The following is a 17399-nucleotide window of genomic DNA, read 5'->3' as shown; positions in this document are numbered from 1 at the left end:
ACGGCGCTAATGAATGACAGCAACAGGCGTTAAAAAAAAGAAAGTGTATTGTAAGGACGGTACAAAAAAGGCTCGTATTGTAACGGCGTTCGGATCAAACGGCAAGGAAATAACAAAGATAGAAAAACTGCCAAGTCTTGCCAAAGTTTTCCCTCTAGTAGCAAATACTACAAGTAACAGATCATACAAAGTGTACAAATTTTAAATACAAATACAATACAATGGCGCTGGGGGCGTTTGTCGCGCTCCAGCAGGTTTGCACTGCAGAGGAAACAAAGCTGGAGAGGATCCCTCTCTGTCCCTTCGCACAATGGTCATTAACACGTGTCAGCCTGGAGTGGGGATCAGGCCAAGAACACAGATATGAGAGTCAGAGCACCCGGCTGTGAGGCTGGAGGTGCTGGAGGAAAACTCAGCTTCTCAAGCCAGTCTGTTGCTGCAGATGCTCACTACCTTCCCCACGTGATGCCGATGCGTAGTGCTGCACGCTGCTGATTCCTCTGCGGTGAGGTGAACCTGATCCCGCTGCTTGTGGAGGGAGAGAGCTCTGCTTTTAAATTATGTATATATATATCTATCTATGTACATAGTCATATACAGGATAAATTAAAATCTGTTAGAGATATATCGGTAGAAGTTAAATACATATCATATGAACACCACATCAACATACATACAGGTGCACAAAAGCCTATAAGAAAAATCAAGTGCTTTCCTACGGCTCTTCTAGAGGAGCGGAAAGTCAAACACTGAGTACGTGGCAGGAAATAAGTCCAGTCCTGTCCTGACCAGTCCTGACAACACACACGTGCCCTGGTCAGCTGTAACTGCTTCTAACTGGCCATCAGCCACCATCCCACAGCAGCACCGTGGCTCTTTCAGCACTGCTGGTGAAAGAGATGGGGGTCAGCAGACTCAGAAATCAAGGCTGCCTGTTCATAAAGCCAGTGTAAGATGGGCAGAAACGATCCAATTGTTTTCCCATTCGCTATCGCTCTCCATCAAAGCAGGCTGACCACACCCTGGAAAAATCAGCAGGAAGTTCATTCTCTGAAGTCAATTAAGTCTGTTGATACATCAACACTAGGGATGACTCGGGTGCACGTCCACAAGAAAAGATGAAGTTGTCATCTTCAACTTCATTTCAAATGGCAGCTACCAGACCGGTGAGCTGACACTGGCAACTTTCAGCTATTGACTGACTGAAGAAGGGGCTTAGAAGATGTGATCAAGAGGCAAAGCCCTCTGTATCCTTGCTCAGCTGTCCCCTCAAGCAGATTTTAAACTCAAAAACAGAAATGGGGCTGCTGGTGAGTTCAGTTCTATTCTTTAGTCCAAAATACCATCACTACTGGCTCACAGAATACTCTTAAAGGGCCTAACCGAACCATCCAAACCCCTGTTTATAATGTAAGTTAAGCCAGAGAAGGCTCCATCCTCAAAGATGAAAATTCAACAGCCTCTTTGGGCTTCCTGTTTCAATGACTGCTCCAACGGTTACATGTTTTTCCTTATATCCAAAAGTCCCTTCTCTTGCTGCTTCCCCCATTAGCAGCAGATCTGTATTTAAGGCTTGTATCTCAAAATCTTTCTGAATTCTTTTTACAAATACTTCCATATTGGATCGCATTTTATCCACCAAGAGAAATGTAGCTCTCTCAGCTTCACAACTTTTCATAAAATACAATCCTATGCATATAATATACATTTATGAAACTTTAAAAACACTACACGTGGAGCCCATTGGGAGCGCCGGTGTAACGCACATGTACACAGGTCAGTTAGGCTGAAGTTGAGTAAATCCCAGGCTCCTTTTCCATCAAAGTCCAGGCATGATGTAAGCGATGTTGTCTAGTGTGTTTGACTGGGAAAAAAAACGAGATGTTAACGTCCAACAGTGACTCAAAATCCCCCAAAATGACACAGAAGGGGGGTATTCAGCACATTCATTTGTCTTACAAGTTACCATATCAAGAGACAACCAAAGTGATAAGTCATGACTACCTACCACCACCTTATCACTGGCTTATTGTCACATATTTGGAAACTTAGAACTAAGCACAAAGGTAGCCCTAGTACGTGGAAGCACTTTGAAACAAACTTGAGGCTTTCCTCGAGTGACTTCTTCCTAATGAACTTACGCTCTTCTACCTTTCAAGATGAACCAACCACACTGGCTACATCACATCAACCACATGGAAGATGCAGTGAAGTACTTTGAGTGATAGAAGTTGTATAATGTGAAAAAACACCCACAGCAAACAAACAAAACAAAAAACAACACCCCAAATCCCTGGCATTATACTCACAAGTCCTTTAAGACATTCTGCAGTGTATAAGAGAAAGAAACACCTTCTAGTAGGGTGTCAGAAGGGAAAAAGAAATGTCCCTCCAGTTTTCCCTACAAATTTAATAGAATTCTGAGACGAAGTCCTTTCTTTACACATCAGAAAACAACACCAATCACTATATTGTCTGTATGTTCTTCAAATGTAGTATTTCAGTATCCTCAGATCTATGGTTAGGCAGCTGAAGGCCTTAAGAACTCGAGCTGTAAAAGGGTGATTCTAAAATTCAACAATGCCACCTACTGACTGAAAGGATAAACTGCATCCTATGTGCAACACCACCACTGAGAATTTTACTTAAGATACCCCTCTCTTTAGGTACCTGACTGTAAAAGTCAGAATAATGTCTTTCTTATCGAGTTTGAACATCAGTGACAGGTCAGTGCCTTAATCCACCTGCAGCATCACTGCCCTTTTATAACAATAAAATAATCAAGTTTCCAAGACGTGAGCCATTAGTCACGTGGAAAAGGGGTGTAACGTTCTGAATTAACTTGGCTAGCAGGGAGAAAAGAATTGGATGTTTTTCCATGGCTTATGATGGGAACACCCCGTTGACTCAGCTTCTGTATGGACAGCCAGTTTGTAGGAGCTCACAGCCTAAGCTCTCACATTTGTTCTTGCTAACAGTTTCTCAAAATGAATCATTAATTGGGCCGTCCTTTTTAGAAAACCCTAATCCACGCCCCATTTTGTTATTCTTTTGTCCAGATCCCAGATACTATTTCAGTCTCTCAGCTTTTGGAGACTACAAATATGTTTTTCGTTTTTGCTCTACTTTATCACTAATTCATGCCTCCTGCTGGAGGTACAACTTCTGTTTCAGTTCATGGTGCTGCTGTCTTAAGCTATGTCCACACTGTGCTACAGTGAGGTAACAAGCTGTTGCTAAATCAGGGCTCACTTGCAGCTGTAATTTAACATGGAAAAGAACCTGAAGCTACCCAGTTCCTTAAAAGAAACTATTTTCCACTTTAATTTTAATAATTCTAATTGCATTGTAGGACTGATTCATCCGAAAACTTTAGCTGGTCTCTACTGAAATTAACAGGGCTAGAATGGAAATAACCACAAGAAGCTTACCAAAACATGCTTAGGGCAGCCGTTCAACTCAGGTAGTTGAGTAGTCAGACATGCCAATGGCCCCAAAGCACAGAGGATAGAATCCAAAAGTACTGACAAACTTCCTGAAACAGCCACCATTCCCTGGAAGTAAGGAAAGAAAAACCAGATAGGGACAAGTAGCAGAAATTATGGATCCTTCACAACTATATTGATTTTCATTCACACACAGTATCCTCACTACTAAGCTCCCCTTGTCCACTTCCTTTATTTACACAGCAACAAAACTATGCCAAGCACTTCACAGCAGAAAATGTTAGAAAGTTGTCAGCTTTGTATACAATTTAATTCCCCAGTTTATGCCATGTAATTTCCTTGCCATTCCGTACCTTCTACTATATTAACTAGATGCAATAATGTTTTATTATTGGAGCCTAAAGAAATGGTAAGTCTGTAAAAATGCTTTAGATATCAATATATTTCCAAAAGAGGGAATGTGCCATTCTGTAAAGGGATTGATTTCTACTCCATTTGTTCTTTTGAAGAATAACCTCAATGAGGTCATACCAGAAACAAAATGCAGTAACGTTTATTTTATTGCTGCTAAAACAAAAAAGCACAGTGAGATGACTTTGTTAGCCATAAAATTCGCTGATATTTGTTATTTTACCCAAATATGTCCTCTGTTTCTAAGCTGTGCTGAGTTCTAAACCTGTGAGTGTGTGTGTGCGCACATGTATGCAGACAATTATTATCATCTAACATTAAGAAACCACTGGAAAATATGACATCTCCTACATTAGTATGTAAGTTGAAATCATAGTCATGGCTAACTAAAGCACTGAGAGCATGATACTACAAGAAAACAACAGTACATGCTAAAACATCTTGGTAAAGGCCTTCACTGATGCTTTTTTTTCCTAAAGGCTTGAGACAAAAATGATCCCCCCGGTCCTATATGTGATTGCATGACATCACTGAGACACTGCTGGGGACAAACTCACCTCTGTTTCCTGCAGTCTGTGTCCAATGAGGCTCAGAGATTCACCCAGCAACTGTAAGTGTGCAGCTACATCTATAGGCTCCGTCTCAGGGGCTTTGCCTGGTGAGGAGGGCAACACCACAGTGCTAGTGGGAGATTTCTTATGAGGGGAAATCGCTCCTGGTGGAGAAGCTGGAAACACAGGAATTAAAATTCTGTATTATCTACTTTGACCTAGAAGCCTATTTACTTTCTGCATATCAAATATCAAAGTTATTAGATGCTTAAATAGTTACATGGACCTTTGGAGAACAGAGCCTGACTTCAGTGTTGTGCAAAGCAAGTACCTCAGCTGGCTGTAACTTGATAGATTTGGGAGATTTGGTAAATGGAGATGCCAAACCAACAACAACCCTTTTTCATATTGCAGCAAGATATTCCCACTAGAACTTCCCTGATTCTTGCTTCATGTTTCAATTCCTGAATTGCTAAAGCCAATACCATTCTACTAACTAGACTTTTTGAAAAGTGCTGATATCATTCTTGCTCTCCAAGAAACATTGCTGTTGAGTGATATAAGTTAAGTGTAAAGACACCACCTTCCCCACTCCAAAATAAATCCAACAAGTAGAGCAAATAAAGCGTGGCAATTACCTTTTATTTTTGGAGCCCCATCTGAAGATGATGCCTTTCTCTTCACAGTAGTGGCCTCTGCTTTATTTTGCTTGTGTTGCAGGTACTGAGCTTTCTGTTTCCAGATCTGCAGTTACCATGGTATAAAAACAAATTCATAATGTTAGATAATTATTTCACCTAATGCCAAGACCTCGGGGCAGAATAATGTTACGTAGCCAAGTTGTGAAGCAATGCCATGAGAAGTAAATGGATGCTTTTATGACCACACAGGCAAAATATTCAATTTTCCCACAGTTTGTGGACAGAGGTAACATTTCTTTAAGGTATTGTGGCAATAATGCTGTTGTGTTCTGACCTAAGCACCTAGTTAACAAAAATCATTTTGCAGAAACATGTGACACGCACTTACCAGTTTATCCTTGTCAGGTAGCTGCTTCCACACTTCTGCCAGCTTTTTACTAAGGTCTCCAAAATCTGTTCGGAGGAAAAATAGACAGGCTCAAAATAGATTAAAGAATAAAACCACGGTGAGGACACAGGGATTTTATGTGAATTTCAACAGTGTGAAAAATTGGCCAATGCACGCACGTTTAGAAAGCAGTGCCTTTTACACATGGAACATTCCACACTGTCTAAAAATGATTTCCACTGTGCATTTCCTTACCGTCAATGACACTGGGAATACAAGATCGCACATGCATATGCAGGAAAGTAACACAAAGAAAACAACTCTTTAAGTAAACGAAAGGAAGAGTAGGTAATTTCTTCATCCAGATTCACAGCTTGGTTAAAATGCAATGAAGCAAATCATAAAATCAAGTTACGTCCCTTCTACCTCAAAAAATCAGAGGTTAGTATGAAGGAGAAAGTATGTCCTGCTAATTAATTAGACTGATGTATAATGGAGAGGAGAGGAGAGGAGAGGAGAGGAGAGGAGAGGAGAGGAGAGGAGAGGAGAGGAGAGGAGAGGAGAGGAGAGGAGAGGAGAGGAGAGGAGAGGAGAGGAGAGGAGAGGAGAGGAGAGGAGAGGAGAGGAGAGGCGAGGAGAGGCGAGGAGAGGCGAGGAGAGGCGAGGAGAGGCGAGGAGAGGCGAGGAGAGGCGAGGAGAGGCGAGGAGAGGCGAGGAGAGGCGAGGAGAGGCGAGGAGAGGAGAGGAGAGAAGAGAAGAGAAGAGAAGAGAAGAGAAGAGAAGAGAAGAGAAGAGAAGAGAAGAGAAGAGAAGAGAAGAGAAGAGAAGAGAAGAGAAGAGAAGAGAAGAGAAGAGAAGAGAAGAGAAGAGAAGAGAAGAGAAGAGAAGAGAAGAGAAGAGAAGAGAAGAGAAGAGAAGAGAAGAGAAGAGAAGAGAAGAGAAGAGAAGAGAAGAGAAGAGAAGAGAAGAGAAGAGAAGAGAAGAGAAGAGAAGAGAAGAGAAGAGAAGAGAAGAGAAGAGAAGAGAAGAGAAGAGAAGAGAAGAGAAGAGAAGAGAAGAGAAGAGAAGAGAAGAAGAGAAGAAGCTATGTTTTTCTCTCACCTATCCCAGGGTGCTCAGACACAATGTTTGTTCGATATTCCTTACAGAACACTTGGTAGGCGGACATGTTTTTCTTCTTTGGCTAGAAAAGAAGAAGAAAAAAAGGAAACAAAGATTTTTAATTATATAGAGATGTACTCAATTTCATTAATAATTTGACATTTATCAAAAACTTAAAGAAAGACATGGTGATTAGATAAGGAAGATAAAATAGCCATGTTTTACATGTTCTGGCCAAATTCAGCAGTTTTGAAAGCAATATGAACTGGCCAGAACCAGTTTTAATGTAAAACTTATTCTGCAACAACTATTGATGCATTTCATTCCTAAGTCAAAAGTTTTGCAATTCTAAATCCAGGAGCAACAAATAACTCTGTAAACATACCTCAGTTTTCAAATTTAAAATTGAAAAAAACCTCACAAATGTCTAGTATTCACAGTTCCAACAAGGATCTGTCAAAGCAGATCAGTTTTTGTTCTGTTTCAGTGTTCGTGTTTTGTACTTTACAAACGATTCTTACAAATCACTTTATGTTTTCAGGAAAACAGTTTGTACAAGTACACTGATAACAGATGCATAAGGAATTGTCAAGCTCTGATCAAAGAAAACTTTACACATAAAGCAGAATAGCTGAGTAAATTTGGGCTACACAAAGCAACACTGTCTATGTGGATGTACAAAACCTTTCCTTTCCCTATATATAAATACACTGAAAATTAGTCTGGACTGGAAATCTTAGACATGCTCCAATAAATGGATAAATAACTTCAGTCTTTCAGCTTACAACTCAGTTCCTTCCTACAGGAACTGACATGATGGACTATAAGACAGCCAGAACAGCCCAGAATTCTACTGGTAATAGTTAGAGCCAGCAACCTTAGTGAATGATGCAGTGGTGGCATAATCTGTACCAAGTATATCAAATATAACATTTTCAAATGAGCTATACTGGCTAAAGACTGCCTGTGTCACAAAACAAAGAAACAAACTATGATTAATATTCCCTCTGCTAAAAACCTGAAACACAGTAGAGGAAACATTTCAGCCAAACATGCTGTGATGAAACCATCAATGCTGACATTACTTATACTTCAATTTAACACATCTTTGTAACATTGTGTAATTCAACAGTACCCATCTCCCAATTTCTAGTTCCCCTTGTTTTTTTCCTTACTTTTTCTCTTTCTCTGTCCCTTTCTTTTTCTCTTTCCTTTTCTTTTTCCTTTTCTCTTTCCTTTTCTTTTTCCTTTTCTCTTTCCTTCTCCTTTTCCTTCTCTCTTTCCTTTTCCTTTTCTCTTTCTCTTTCCTTTTCTCTTTCTTTTTCCTTTTCTCTATCCTTCTCTTTTTCTCTTTCCTTCTCCTTTTCTCTTTCCTTTTCCTTTTCTCTTTCCTTCTCCTTTTCTCTTTCCTTTTCTTTTTCCCACTTCTCAGCTTTTTCCTTCTCCTTTTCTTCCTTTTTCCTCCTCTTCTCATTTTGTCCATCTGAGTGAAAAACAGCAGGATGAGGTGGAGGAAGAACATAGGGAGTGCTGGGAGGAGGTGGTGGTGATACTGTTATTTCCGTTGCTGCCACAGAAGAGTGCCCAGAACTCTTTTTAGACTTAGAGTGCCTCTTCTCTCTGTGCCTCTCCTTGTCTTTTTTTTTCTTACTTTTTTTTGACTTCTTTTTCTTCTTAATTTCCCGGTAGGAGTCATCTATCACTAGCTCACCAGCCTCCAATTCCCCACCAGAAGAGGATCCCGATTCCGGTGGTGCCTCCACACCTGAAATCTCATACTCACTCCCATGGCCTTCTGAAAAAACAGATGTGTCAGCACCAAAACTCTCTGAAGGGGGATGTGAGTCTGGAGGTTTGTGCTTCTTCCGAGATGACTTCAGGAAGCCATGCAGTTCGTGACCCGGATGAAATGACCCTTGTTCATCTCGAGACGATTTCTTTGAGGATTTTTTTGAGAAAGAATCATCGTCTGTAGCACTGCTTTTCTCTTTTGGCGAAAGGATAAGTTTCATCTTCAAGCCATCAGGCTCACGAAGGGTAAGTGTCTCTGTGTTCACGTAAAGAGGTTTCATTTTTTTAGTTTTGTGGAAGCTGCCATCATCCACTGAGTGCTCTGCACTGCTCCCACTCATCTTCTTCTTGTGGTGCTCCTTTCTGCTTTCAGAATGTCCAGAGGAAGAATAAGATGATTTTTCAGAGGTCTTCTTTGAAGACTTAGAGCTTGTGGATAAAGGTGTGGCGATAGCCTTGAGTAGATCCATGTTTTTGTCAGTGGAGGACGGGCTAGAAACTGCTTTTTTCTTCTTCTTTGATGGTAAATCCAAAGATGAAAGACCTGAAAATGGTCAAGAGAACTGCTTATCAATACAATTCTCTTAACGATACCATTACACAAACCAAAAGTGAAGTGGGAATCCTGCAATACTTAATATTACAGCTAAGTGATTTTCATCTTGGCTGAAGGAGAAACTTGCAGTCAGCTCAGTGTGCCCTTATAGATAACAATTCAAGAGCTGTAACACCAGAGCTGGTCAATCTATTTAATGAAGAAAGACAGAATGGGAAAGTTCTTGCATTTCATCAAAGTTTGTATTCTATTATACAACAGCATAATTTGATAAAAATACGTCTTACTAAGCCTGAAATACTACAAGCTTATAACATCACTTTGAGCTCTGGAGGGATCAATGAACTGAGAGCATAACCATTTTCATTCTGAAAAGAGATTTTTTACTAATTTCAGCTTGCAAAGAGATTCCAAAGACCTGGTTTTCTTTTTACACTGGGACAAAAATAAATCTTAAGCCTGCTAAGATTTATGAACAGGATTGTCAATTTCTGGGCTCATTGTGAGAATAACGCTTCTGTATACAATCTGAACCCAAAAGCAATCATATTGTATTCTAACACATCCTATTTTTATAAATTCGGATAAATTAATTAGTACTATCTGCAAGTAAGACTACAGCTTGTAATGCAGTGGTAAAAAAGAATGCAAATGCCAAAGAGGAAAGCATGAGTTAGAAAACTACAACTTGTCAGTGAAGAGTGGAAGATCTCTGCTCCAACAACAGCAACTTGTTAAGCTAAACTCTGAAAACATCATTGAGTGATCTTTTGCTGTTTGGTGCAGCAGAAACCTAATCAGTCAGGCGTCTGACTGCCTGGCCTAAGATAAGTTGGTGTACTTTCCCCCGATAAAGCGCTAACCACAAAGTTTGATGACACCGGTTTAACAGTATCCTTTCCTCAAAGTCAGTATTCATTATCTGCTTCCCCTGTCTCATAGCTGTCTTACCCCGGGAGCAGAACTCATCAGAGGAATGCTTCCTCTTCTTTCTGTGATGTTCTGTCCCCAAAAAGAGTTCACTGTCCTAAAAGAAGAAGAAAAAATAAATGAATGAAAAGCTGACAAACAAGAGGGAAATAACATAAGATTCACATGGACTGCTGACATAGGTAATAATATGTGGGAGGTATCAAGAAATACTTGTACTACTATAATGCCAAGTAAGCCTACGTATGAACCACTATTCTTATTCTAGGTGCTAAATCAGCAAAGAAAACATAGTATGTCACCAAGAGCCCATAGTGTAGGTTTAAGGTAAAAGGCAAAAAGCATGGTATGGATACACAAGAGAACAAAAAAATGCAGTTTTAGAATAGGTTTCTGCATGCCAGCCAACTAAGAAGCATCAAGCTTTCTGTGGAAACTACAGTACAACAGGACCATAGGAAACTGAAATACTAATCTCTATAGATTAGACTAGAGGGATATAGATAGATCTATAAATATAGAGGGATCCCTCCTCCAGTGAAAGAATTAATACACAAGAATACATGAAAAAGTACATTTGAGAATGGTAAGAAACAGACAATGAAAGACAGCACTTGGGCATCAGCTGATGAGTTGTTAAAAGACAGACATCCACGTCTTAATCAAGCTAAGATATAAGTGTGCATAGGCTGTCAAGCCTTAAAAATAAAGGTGAGCAGTACATATTTAACATGCTGGAGAAGATAACAGAAGTGAAAGAAAGCACAGAGGTGACAGTCAAAATGATAGGCCAGAAAATAGACCTTAGTAGCTCATGTAGCCCAATTATTACATATCTCTTGACAAATTTATGGTCTGAGAATGAAGCTCTTCTATAGAATTTCATCTATGTGGCAGAAGATTTTTATTTTTAAACTAGAACTTTTCCAGATTTGAAAGCATTAAAAAAAATCACAAGTAGTCACTGTTGAGCTAACAGCAGAAACAGCTCAAAGAGGAAAGTCTTAAAGAAACTTAAGCTGTTGCTACATGATTTCAAAGTTAAGGCCCCACGGAAACCGGGCAAATTTATCCCTCTCAAGAGCTATCATTTCAGACTATCTGCAGAATCTGGAAGACAACAGCGCATCACTTCACATTTCATTCATACTTTGCTGCCTATTTATGCAACTATAGATTCTAAGTATCTTACTTTTTGTGTGAACAGTCATTCATACTATCTCAGTTTTGCAGGGTAGTACATGAAGTCAAGGATAAGATACTACAGCTCTATTTTCTGAGGAAAAAAATCAGAATCCGTTTTAACTGGGACCGACCCCCTCCATTCACCCAGTAAAGCTACCGAACAATTCAGGACACAATTAACAGTTCTTGCTTTCTTCTACAGTAATTTTCCTAAGCAAAAGAACTTTTAAGCAGCCCATCCCATCTCATCTTAAGCTTTATGCGCTTTCTTGCACCTTCAACGTTTTCTCTACAGACTTTCTGACCTGAGTTGTTATCCTCTCCTCCTCTTGCACGAGATCCTTGTAATAACGCTTTTTCTCTCGATGTGCCCTGATGTCATCAGCACTTCGGTCACTCTCTAGGAATTCTAAGATTAATGTGAAACAAGAAAAGAAAGAAAAATGAGATACCGTGTTAAGAGACAACAGACACATGGACTATATACAAAATAAGACAGCACTGGACATTGGCACAGAACGATGCACAAGACCCAGCATGCACTAAAGATTAATAGACGACATTCTGTACTTTCTGGCACGGAACAGGGTTCAGTGCTCTAACACTATAACACAGGTTCTCAAGATTTCATTTCTAATCCTTTTAGATTTCTTTCTGAAGACAACTGAACTTTAAAACATTACCATGACTAACCACACCCCTGGCCTCCCGTTTCATTGTCCTGGCTGGGAGGAGAAAGGCTGCAGTGGCAGAGCTCCCAACTGTGGGGTTTGCACTAGGAAATACCACCCATTTCTCCAATCCCATTACTTTCCATCTGGAAGTCAAGGGCTTGGGATCCTGCAGAAACTAGTCCAGATTAACTTTAAGGGTTAATACCCTTCAGTGCTCCACAGGAGACTAACTTCCTTTTCCACTCTCTGACTCCGTGGCCTAGCAAGGGCTGCAGAAGGTAGCCTTTTTCTTGGCTACTCCCTCTGAGATTATGAAGCAGTCATACCTTCTTTCTTCTTGGAGTCATCATAAGCCATGGTGGTCCCGCAGGAGCCTGAGAATATGTTGCCACGTCTGGGCTCCTTCCCTTGTTCCCATCTACAGGAAAAGTTCTGAGAAACAGAGAATGAAAATAACCCTCCCATAAGGAAGAATCATGATGTAAAATGGGAAAAAACACCTGAACAAAATTAAGATTCTCTGGAAGACAGTGGGAAAGGAAAGTCTTCCTCCTCACTCATCCTTGTAAAATCTCCATGTCACTTAAACAATTTGTCCACAGAAGTGTTTCTCTTTCAAGGGGAGAATACAGCTGTTTGATTTTTGTCACAAACAAAACTGTTCCTGAACTTGTATTAAAGCCACGTTTAGTCAGAAAACACTGTAGCAAAGTGAGATACATAAAGAGAAATAATGAACTCTTGAATTTCAGATGAAGCGAAGGAAAAGACAAAAACAGGCAGGAATCATTGTGGTTTCAAATCTTTTGAGCTTAATGGTTGTACATTTTGTAGTGAAGGTGTACATCTTGCTGTTGAGTTTCCTGACACTACCACTGCAGCCATTCTGAGTGCCAGCCTGGGAAAGGAAACAGAGGAAAGTGCTTCTTTTTACTGGGACTTCTGCAGCCCCCCTCCTTCTGGCAGCTTCTGAATTTCAGGTCTCTTCCGAGTCATTCAGTTCTACAGCTGCTAGCATACAGGAGGACAGAACCACTGTAATTACTGTACTTTGTTTCTCTATGGAAACTGATTTTGTTTTTCAAAAGAAAGGTAAGCAAATGGCTTAACATGAAAAGATGACCTCTTCTTATAAGAGATTAAACCAAATGCACTTAAATGATTTATTATTGTTGTTTGTGTGTGAATGTTCAGCCACAAAGATGATGCAGTTTGCCCTTTCTAGCTGTCACAGGCATGGAACCACATTTAAGTTACTTTGAGATCAGGGAACTTGTACTACATCCCTGTGTATACACTGACTTAATAAACAAATGGCTGAGGTTACTTATGCAGAAGAACAAAGTTTCAACTAATTCAAGCTAAGGGGTACACAAATGTTTCTGTTTAAGTTTGTGAGAATTCAAGAGAACACAAGTTTTGGGAAACTACCCAAATCAAGATGTTTCCAGTCACTATTCTGACCACCGGATACTGTTGCTAGTAAACACTGTAATTTATAGGCAGAATTTATGCATGCACCCAACAACTTCATAGGCACTTTGCACCTATGAGGGCTGACAACCTTGAAGGAGATCTTGAAAACACCTCTTGATGCTCTGTAGTCTGATGGACTTCATTCAGATGGAGCACACACAACACTGAAGCATTGTGCTCAGGGCCTATTCTAAATATTGAAAGTGGTCAGGCCCTAGAACAGGCTGCTCAGGGCAGTCTGAGTTCAAGGAGCATTCACACAGCGCACTCAGACAGAGGGTCTGATTTTGTGTGGTCCAGTGTGGAGCCAGAAGCTGGACTCAATGCTCCTTGTGGGTCCCTTCCAACCTAAGATAATCAGTGATAAATAGTGCTCAGCAAAACAAAGCTGACGACAGTCATCATGAAGAGATGGCTCGGAGAACGTGTGGGCAACACTCTCAGACAAAGAGTTTCGAGTTTTGGGTGGTCTAGTGTGGAGACAAGGGTTGGACTCGATGGTCCTTATGGGTCCCTCTGTGATACTACGATAGCTGTAGGCACAGCTTCCACTCTCTTTGTGAAACTTAGATGTCTGTTAGGTACACAGGTATACAGAACACAGCCTGAACTTGCCTTGCACTACAAATCCCCATTAGGTTCCACTGCTCCAGCACTGCAGAAGCACTGGGAGCAGCGCTCTCCTCATGCCCCCATTCCCTCACACCCACGGCTGCAGGACCGAGGCCAGGGGTGCTCTGCTGGGGGCTGACGCGTCCCCCCGGGGCGGGTGACCGTCTCCCTCGCCTCACTTCCCGCCGCTGCTCCCAGAGCCTGACGCGAGCCCAGACCCACCGACACCCCACATCCCGGGCTCAGGCACAAGCCCCGGCCCCGCCGCCTACGTTTAAAGCGGGCTCAGCCGCCCCGCTCGCTCGTTCTCTCACCCGAGCGGGCCTCGGCCTCAGTCCAGCCCGCGGCTCCGCCCCTGCAGCAGGCCTGGGCGTGCCCCCGTGGCGGCGAGCGCTGTCGGCCTGCGGTGCCGAACGGAGGGAGGGGAAGGTAGGAGGCGCGCGGCCGCCTCACTCCGCGCCGCCGCTTCGCGCCGCGCTGCCGCCAGCCACCGCCATCTTGGAGAGGAGACAAGGGACAGCCGCCGGGAGCCAGGGGCGGCTAGACGAGCGTCGAGCGCCTCCAACGCGGAGTGGGGGCGGGGCAGGAGGATGTGAGAGGGAGTGCCGAGCGCATCGATGAGCGGGCGGGCAGGGAGAGTCATGCTCCAAAGCTTGGGGCAGAGCGTATCGTCATACGGGTTGCAAAAAAACCCTAAGATCTGAAGTTCAGCTACCAGCCCATCCCCACCATGCCCACTGACCACGGCCCTCAGTGCCACATCCACACGGTTCTGGAACACCTCCAGGAACGGTGACTGCACCACCTCCCTGGGCAGCCTGTGCCACTGCAGCACCGCTCTTACGGCGAAGAAATTGTTCCTAATATCCAACCTGAACCTGTCCCGAAGCGTCGTGACACAGCTTCCCCATTCACCATGGCTTTTTAAGAGACGAGGCCTAGAGGAAACAGCAGCAAGTCAGAATAAGATATTAGCATGGCTGAGAGAAGCTAGGTGCAGCCTAAAGGAACAGAGATTGCCTTGAAAATCAAACTCCTAAATTACCCTCATCATTTGATGATGACAAGTATTTGATAATGATAGCTAGTAAATGTGCAGGGAAGGTAAGTTTAATATCCTGCACCATAGAATGAGAAAGGATTCAGGCTCCCCTACAGCTTAATGTTTTCAGCACTGGATGGTTCCGAGGTATTAGAATGTGACAGTGATTGCTTGTGGAGGAGAGAGAATGAATTTGCAGATGAATCTGCAAAAATAAATGTATAGCAGGATACTTGCACATAAAGCTACTGAAGCAACAACCACTCAGATTTCCCTTGGTGAGGTTTACCTATGTGCCTTTCCTTCCACAAAAAAATAATAATAGTAGGAGTAGTAGTAATAACAACAATAACAACATGTAGTCCTTCCTACTGCACTTCTCATCAGAGCAGAAATGTACAGAAAAGCTCATTTCAATCATTCCCATTTTTTTCTGAGCTAATAAAAGGAACCGGCCAACACAAACCACTAGCATTTACTGGCTGCTTTTAAACAATTCAGTCTTTCCCCGCACTAGAAAATCTAGAGATCCTTTCAGAGCGTACACCTGAACTATACAGGTCGGGTGGGGAAATGTAGGATGCTGACAGCAAATTCAAGAGTCACAACTGCCTCAAATCCTTCACACTCGACAGAATTCTATTTATTTATTTATTTACTTATTTTCATATCCTTGAATTGAAAAGGTTGTAGTGAGGTAATGAGAAGAGCAGAATCTCCATAGTTTTTAAGGTCTGATGAGCACATTAGCCAGTCTCAGAGTATTTTGAGAGTATTCCTTATTGCTTTTGCTCAGAGCATCTTGCATTCTTTTGCCTACATTCCAGGGAGACAAACTGCTAAAAGAGCACACGTTGTGTTCCCTCAGTTGTCTCCTTGGCAATGAGATGCATATTGTATGAAGAGCTCTTGCCAATACAGAGCATTCTGGGATGTGCATATACTTCCTTATGCTTGATGTGAGATTAGTTCTCTGCTAGGGATAACTGCCCATTAAGCCACACTACTGAGTGGTCATGCTTTTTCCACATTATATCCACCATCTGTTCCTGTCGGTCTGCTTGCTGCCTGTGCTGAGGTGCAAGTTTCCAGATCCAGTAGCCCTCTTTTTTTTTGGTGCTGTTTTAGTACTTAGCCCAGTGACTCTCAACTGCAATGAATATAAAAGGAGTGAGCAGTGAAATGAGCACAAGCCCACAGCCACACTATGTACAAAATTAAATGCAGCTCTCTGAGGTGTTTGAACAACTGTCAATTCTCCATTGTAGTTTGAAACTCCAAAACCTTTTTTCAGTCCTGTTCCTTTTTTTTTTTTTTTTTTTCCCTGTATTTTTTTTCCCCTAGATTCCAAGACTATTTGGAATGAGACCTGGATTAAAAGCTTGATCTCTGCCTCTCCATGAAAAGCCTGTTTTGTTTTGCACAGGCATTCTACTCTGTGCATATTACAACACCTGTATATCACCAGCAATCAAGCTGCCCTTTGAATAAATGCATTTTAAAAGGTTAAGGAAATTCTTTTGGATTAAGTGACTACAGTGTTACAGTGGACTTCAGGTAAAATAAACAGTGGGTGGCAATTACTGTATAATTAGCTGCGTAATTTCCATAGTCTGATATATAAAGAAGGCAATCAAGCACTGTTTAAGCATAGACTTGCTTCTCTAGAGATGCAAAACTTCAGAAGATTTGTTATCTGCATGGTTTCAATACTGGGGACTGACTCAAATTACTTCCCATTTATCTCCAGTTTCTGCAGGAAGCACTCTTTTCCTTACTTCTTCAGCTGGGAATATAGTCATTAACAAAGCCGCAAGGGTGTGTGCAGTCATTTGTAACATCAGTACAACAGCCTGAATATCCCCTAGAGCCACAGCATCTGTCACAATGGACACTCACCTTCCCCTGCTGCTCCTATTCACATGCTGAGAGAGATCGAAAGGCAACATCCTCCTCCATCTGGTGGGGAAACAAACTATGCGTTACTGCAGGAGTAGTGGATTCCAGACAGGAGGAGAGTGCTCCAGCTCCAAATCACATCAGTCACACTCAGATGTCTTGCCAGCCATGCATTTGTGCACAACTTCAGTGACACCAGTGCAAAAATACCTCTTAATGGCCACAGGCAACATGCTGAGGGGACCTGCATTTGATGCCTGCTGAAAGGAAAGACAACCCTATTCTCTTCAAATAATATTGATGGGTTGTAGTTATTATATAGGTAAATCTAAGTAACCCGTGACATCTATGAAAGTAGGCTCCTTATTGATTCTGCTTCTGGCTAGAGATGTTGTAACTGGAGATGAGAGTTTTGGGGAAGAGCAAAAGACACCCTGAAAAGCTACAAAGTCCTTGAGAGTTTTCAAGAAAGATGGTGAAGGGCCTGGAGCATCTCCCCTATGAAAAAAGGCAAAGTGAATTGGATCTGTTTAGCCTTGAGAAAAGAAAACTGAGAGGGGACCTGATCCAGGTCTATAAATATCTAAGGTGTGGGGGGCAAAGTGGGGAGGCCAGACTCTTTTCAGTAGTGTGTGAAGACAGAACAAGGGGAAACGGCCAGAAACTGGAACATAGGAAGTTCCACATGAATGTGAG

General features: G+C 41.9%; 1 protein-coding gene across 4 annotated transcripts; it reads right to left on the bottom strand.

Annotated features, from left to right (window-relative positions):
* Nucleotides 1–29: 29 nt before the first annotated feature.
* On the bottom strand, nucleotides 30–14284 carry HMGXB4 (HMG-box containing 4). Of its 4 annotated transcripts, XM_085518929.1 has the most exons (12): nucleotides 14077–14284; nucleotides 12001–12106; nucleotides 11306–11409; nucleotides 9837–9912; nucleotides 7793–8873; nucleotides 7714–7756; nucleotides 6539–6620; nucleotides 5438–5502; nucleotides 5047–5152; nucleotides 4415–4584; nucleotides 3432–3554; nucleotides 30–528 (listed from the first exon to the last, which is right to left on the bottom strand). In XM_085518929.1, exons 2-12 carry the CDS (start codon nucleotides 12029–12031, stop codon nucleotides 421–423), a joined length of 1989 nt encoding a protein of 662 aa, XP_085375055.1. In that variant the 5' UTR covers nucleotides 12032–12106; nucleotides 14077–14284; the 3' UTR covers nucleotides 30–420. The 4 variants fall into 4 exon arrangements, with proteins under 4 accessions (XP_085375055.1, XP_085375052.1, XP_085375061.1 ...); XM_085518926.1 differs by having other exon boundaries at nucleotides 7714–8873; nucleotides 14035–14284; XM_085518935.1 differs by having other exon boundaries at nucleotides 30–1864; nucleotides 7714–8873.
* Between the last annotated feature and the right edge of the window lie 3115 nt (nucleotides 14285–17399).

The sequence above is a fragment of the Coturnix japonica genome, chromosome 1 (assembly GCF_054131305.1).
Source record: "Coturnix japonica strain WE chromosome 1, WE-NBRP24, whole genome shotgun sequence".
NCBI lineage: Eukaryota > Metazoa > Chordata > Aves > Galliformes > Phasianidae > Coturnix > Coturnix japonica.
Note: the sequence above shows the minus strand (reverse complement) of the source record. Positions and strands in the feature narration are given on the sequence as shown.

Coding starts and splice junctions, on each gene's coding strand:
- HMGXB4 (XM_085518926.1), bottom strand. CDS start 12,031: ATGGCTTATGATGACTCCAAGAAGAAAGAAG. Junction 9,913..11,305: donor AGGAGAGGATAACAACTCAG/GTCAGAAAGTCT, acceptor TTCTTCTTTTAG/GACAGTGAACTCTTTTTGGG. Junction 3,555..4,414: donor ACAGACTGCAGGAAACAGAG/GTGAGTTTGTCC, acceptor CCTTACTTCCAG/GGAATGGTGGCTGTTTCAGG.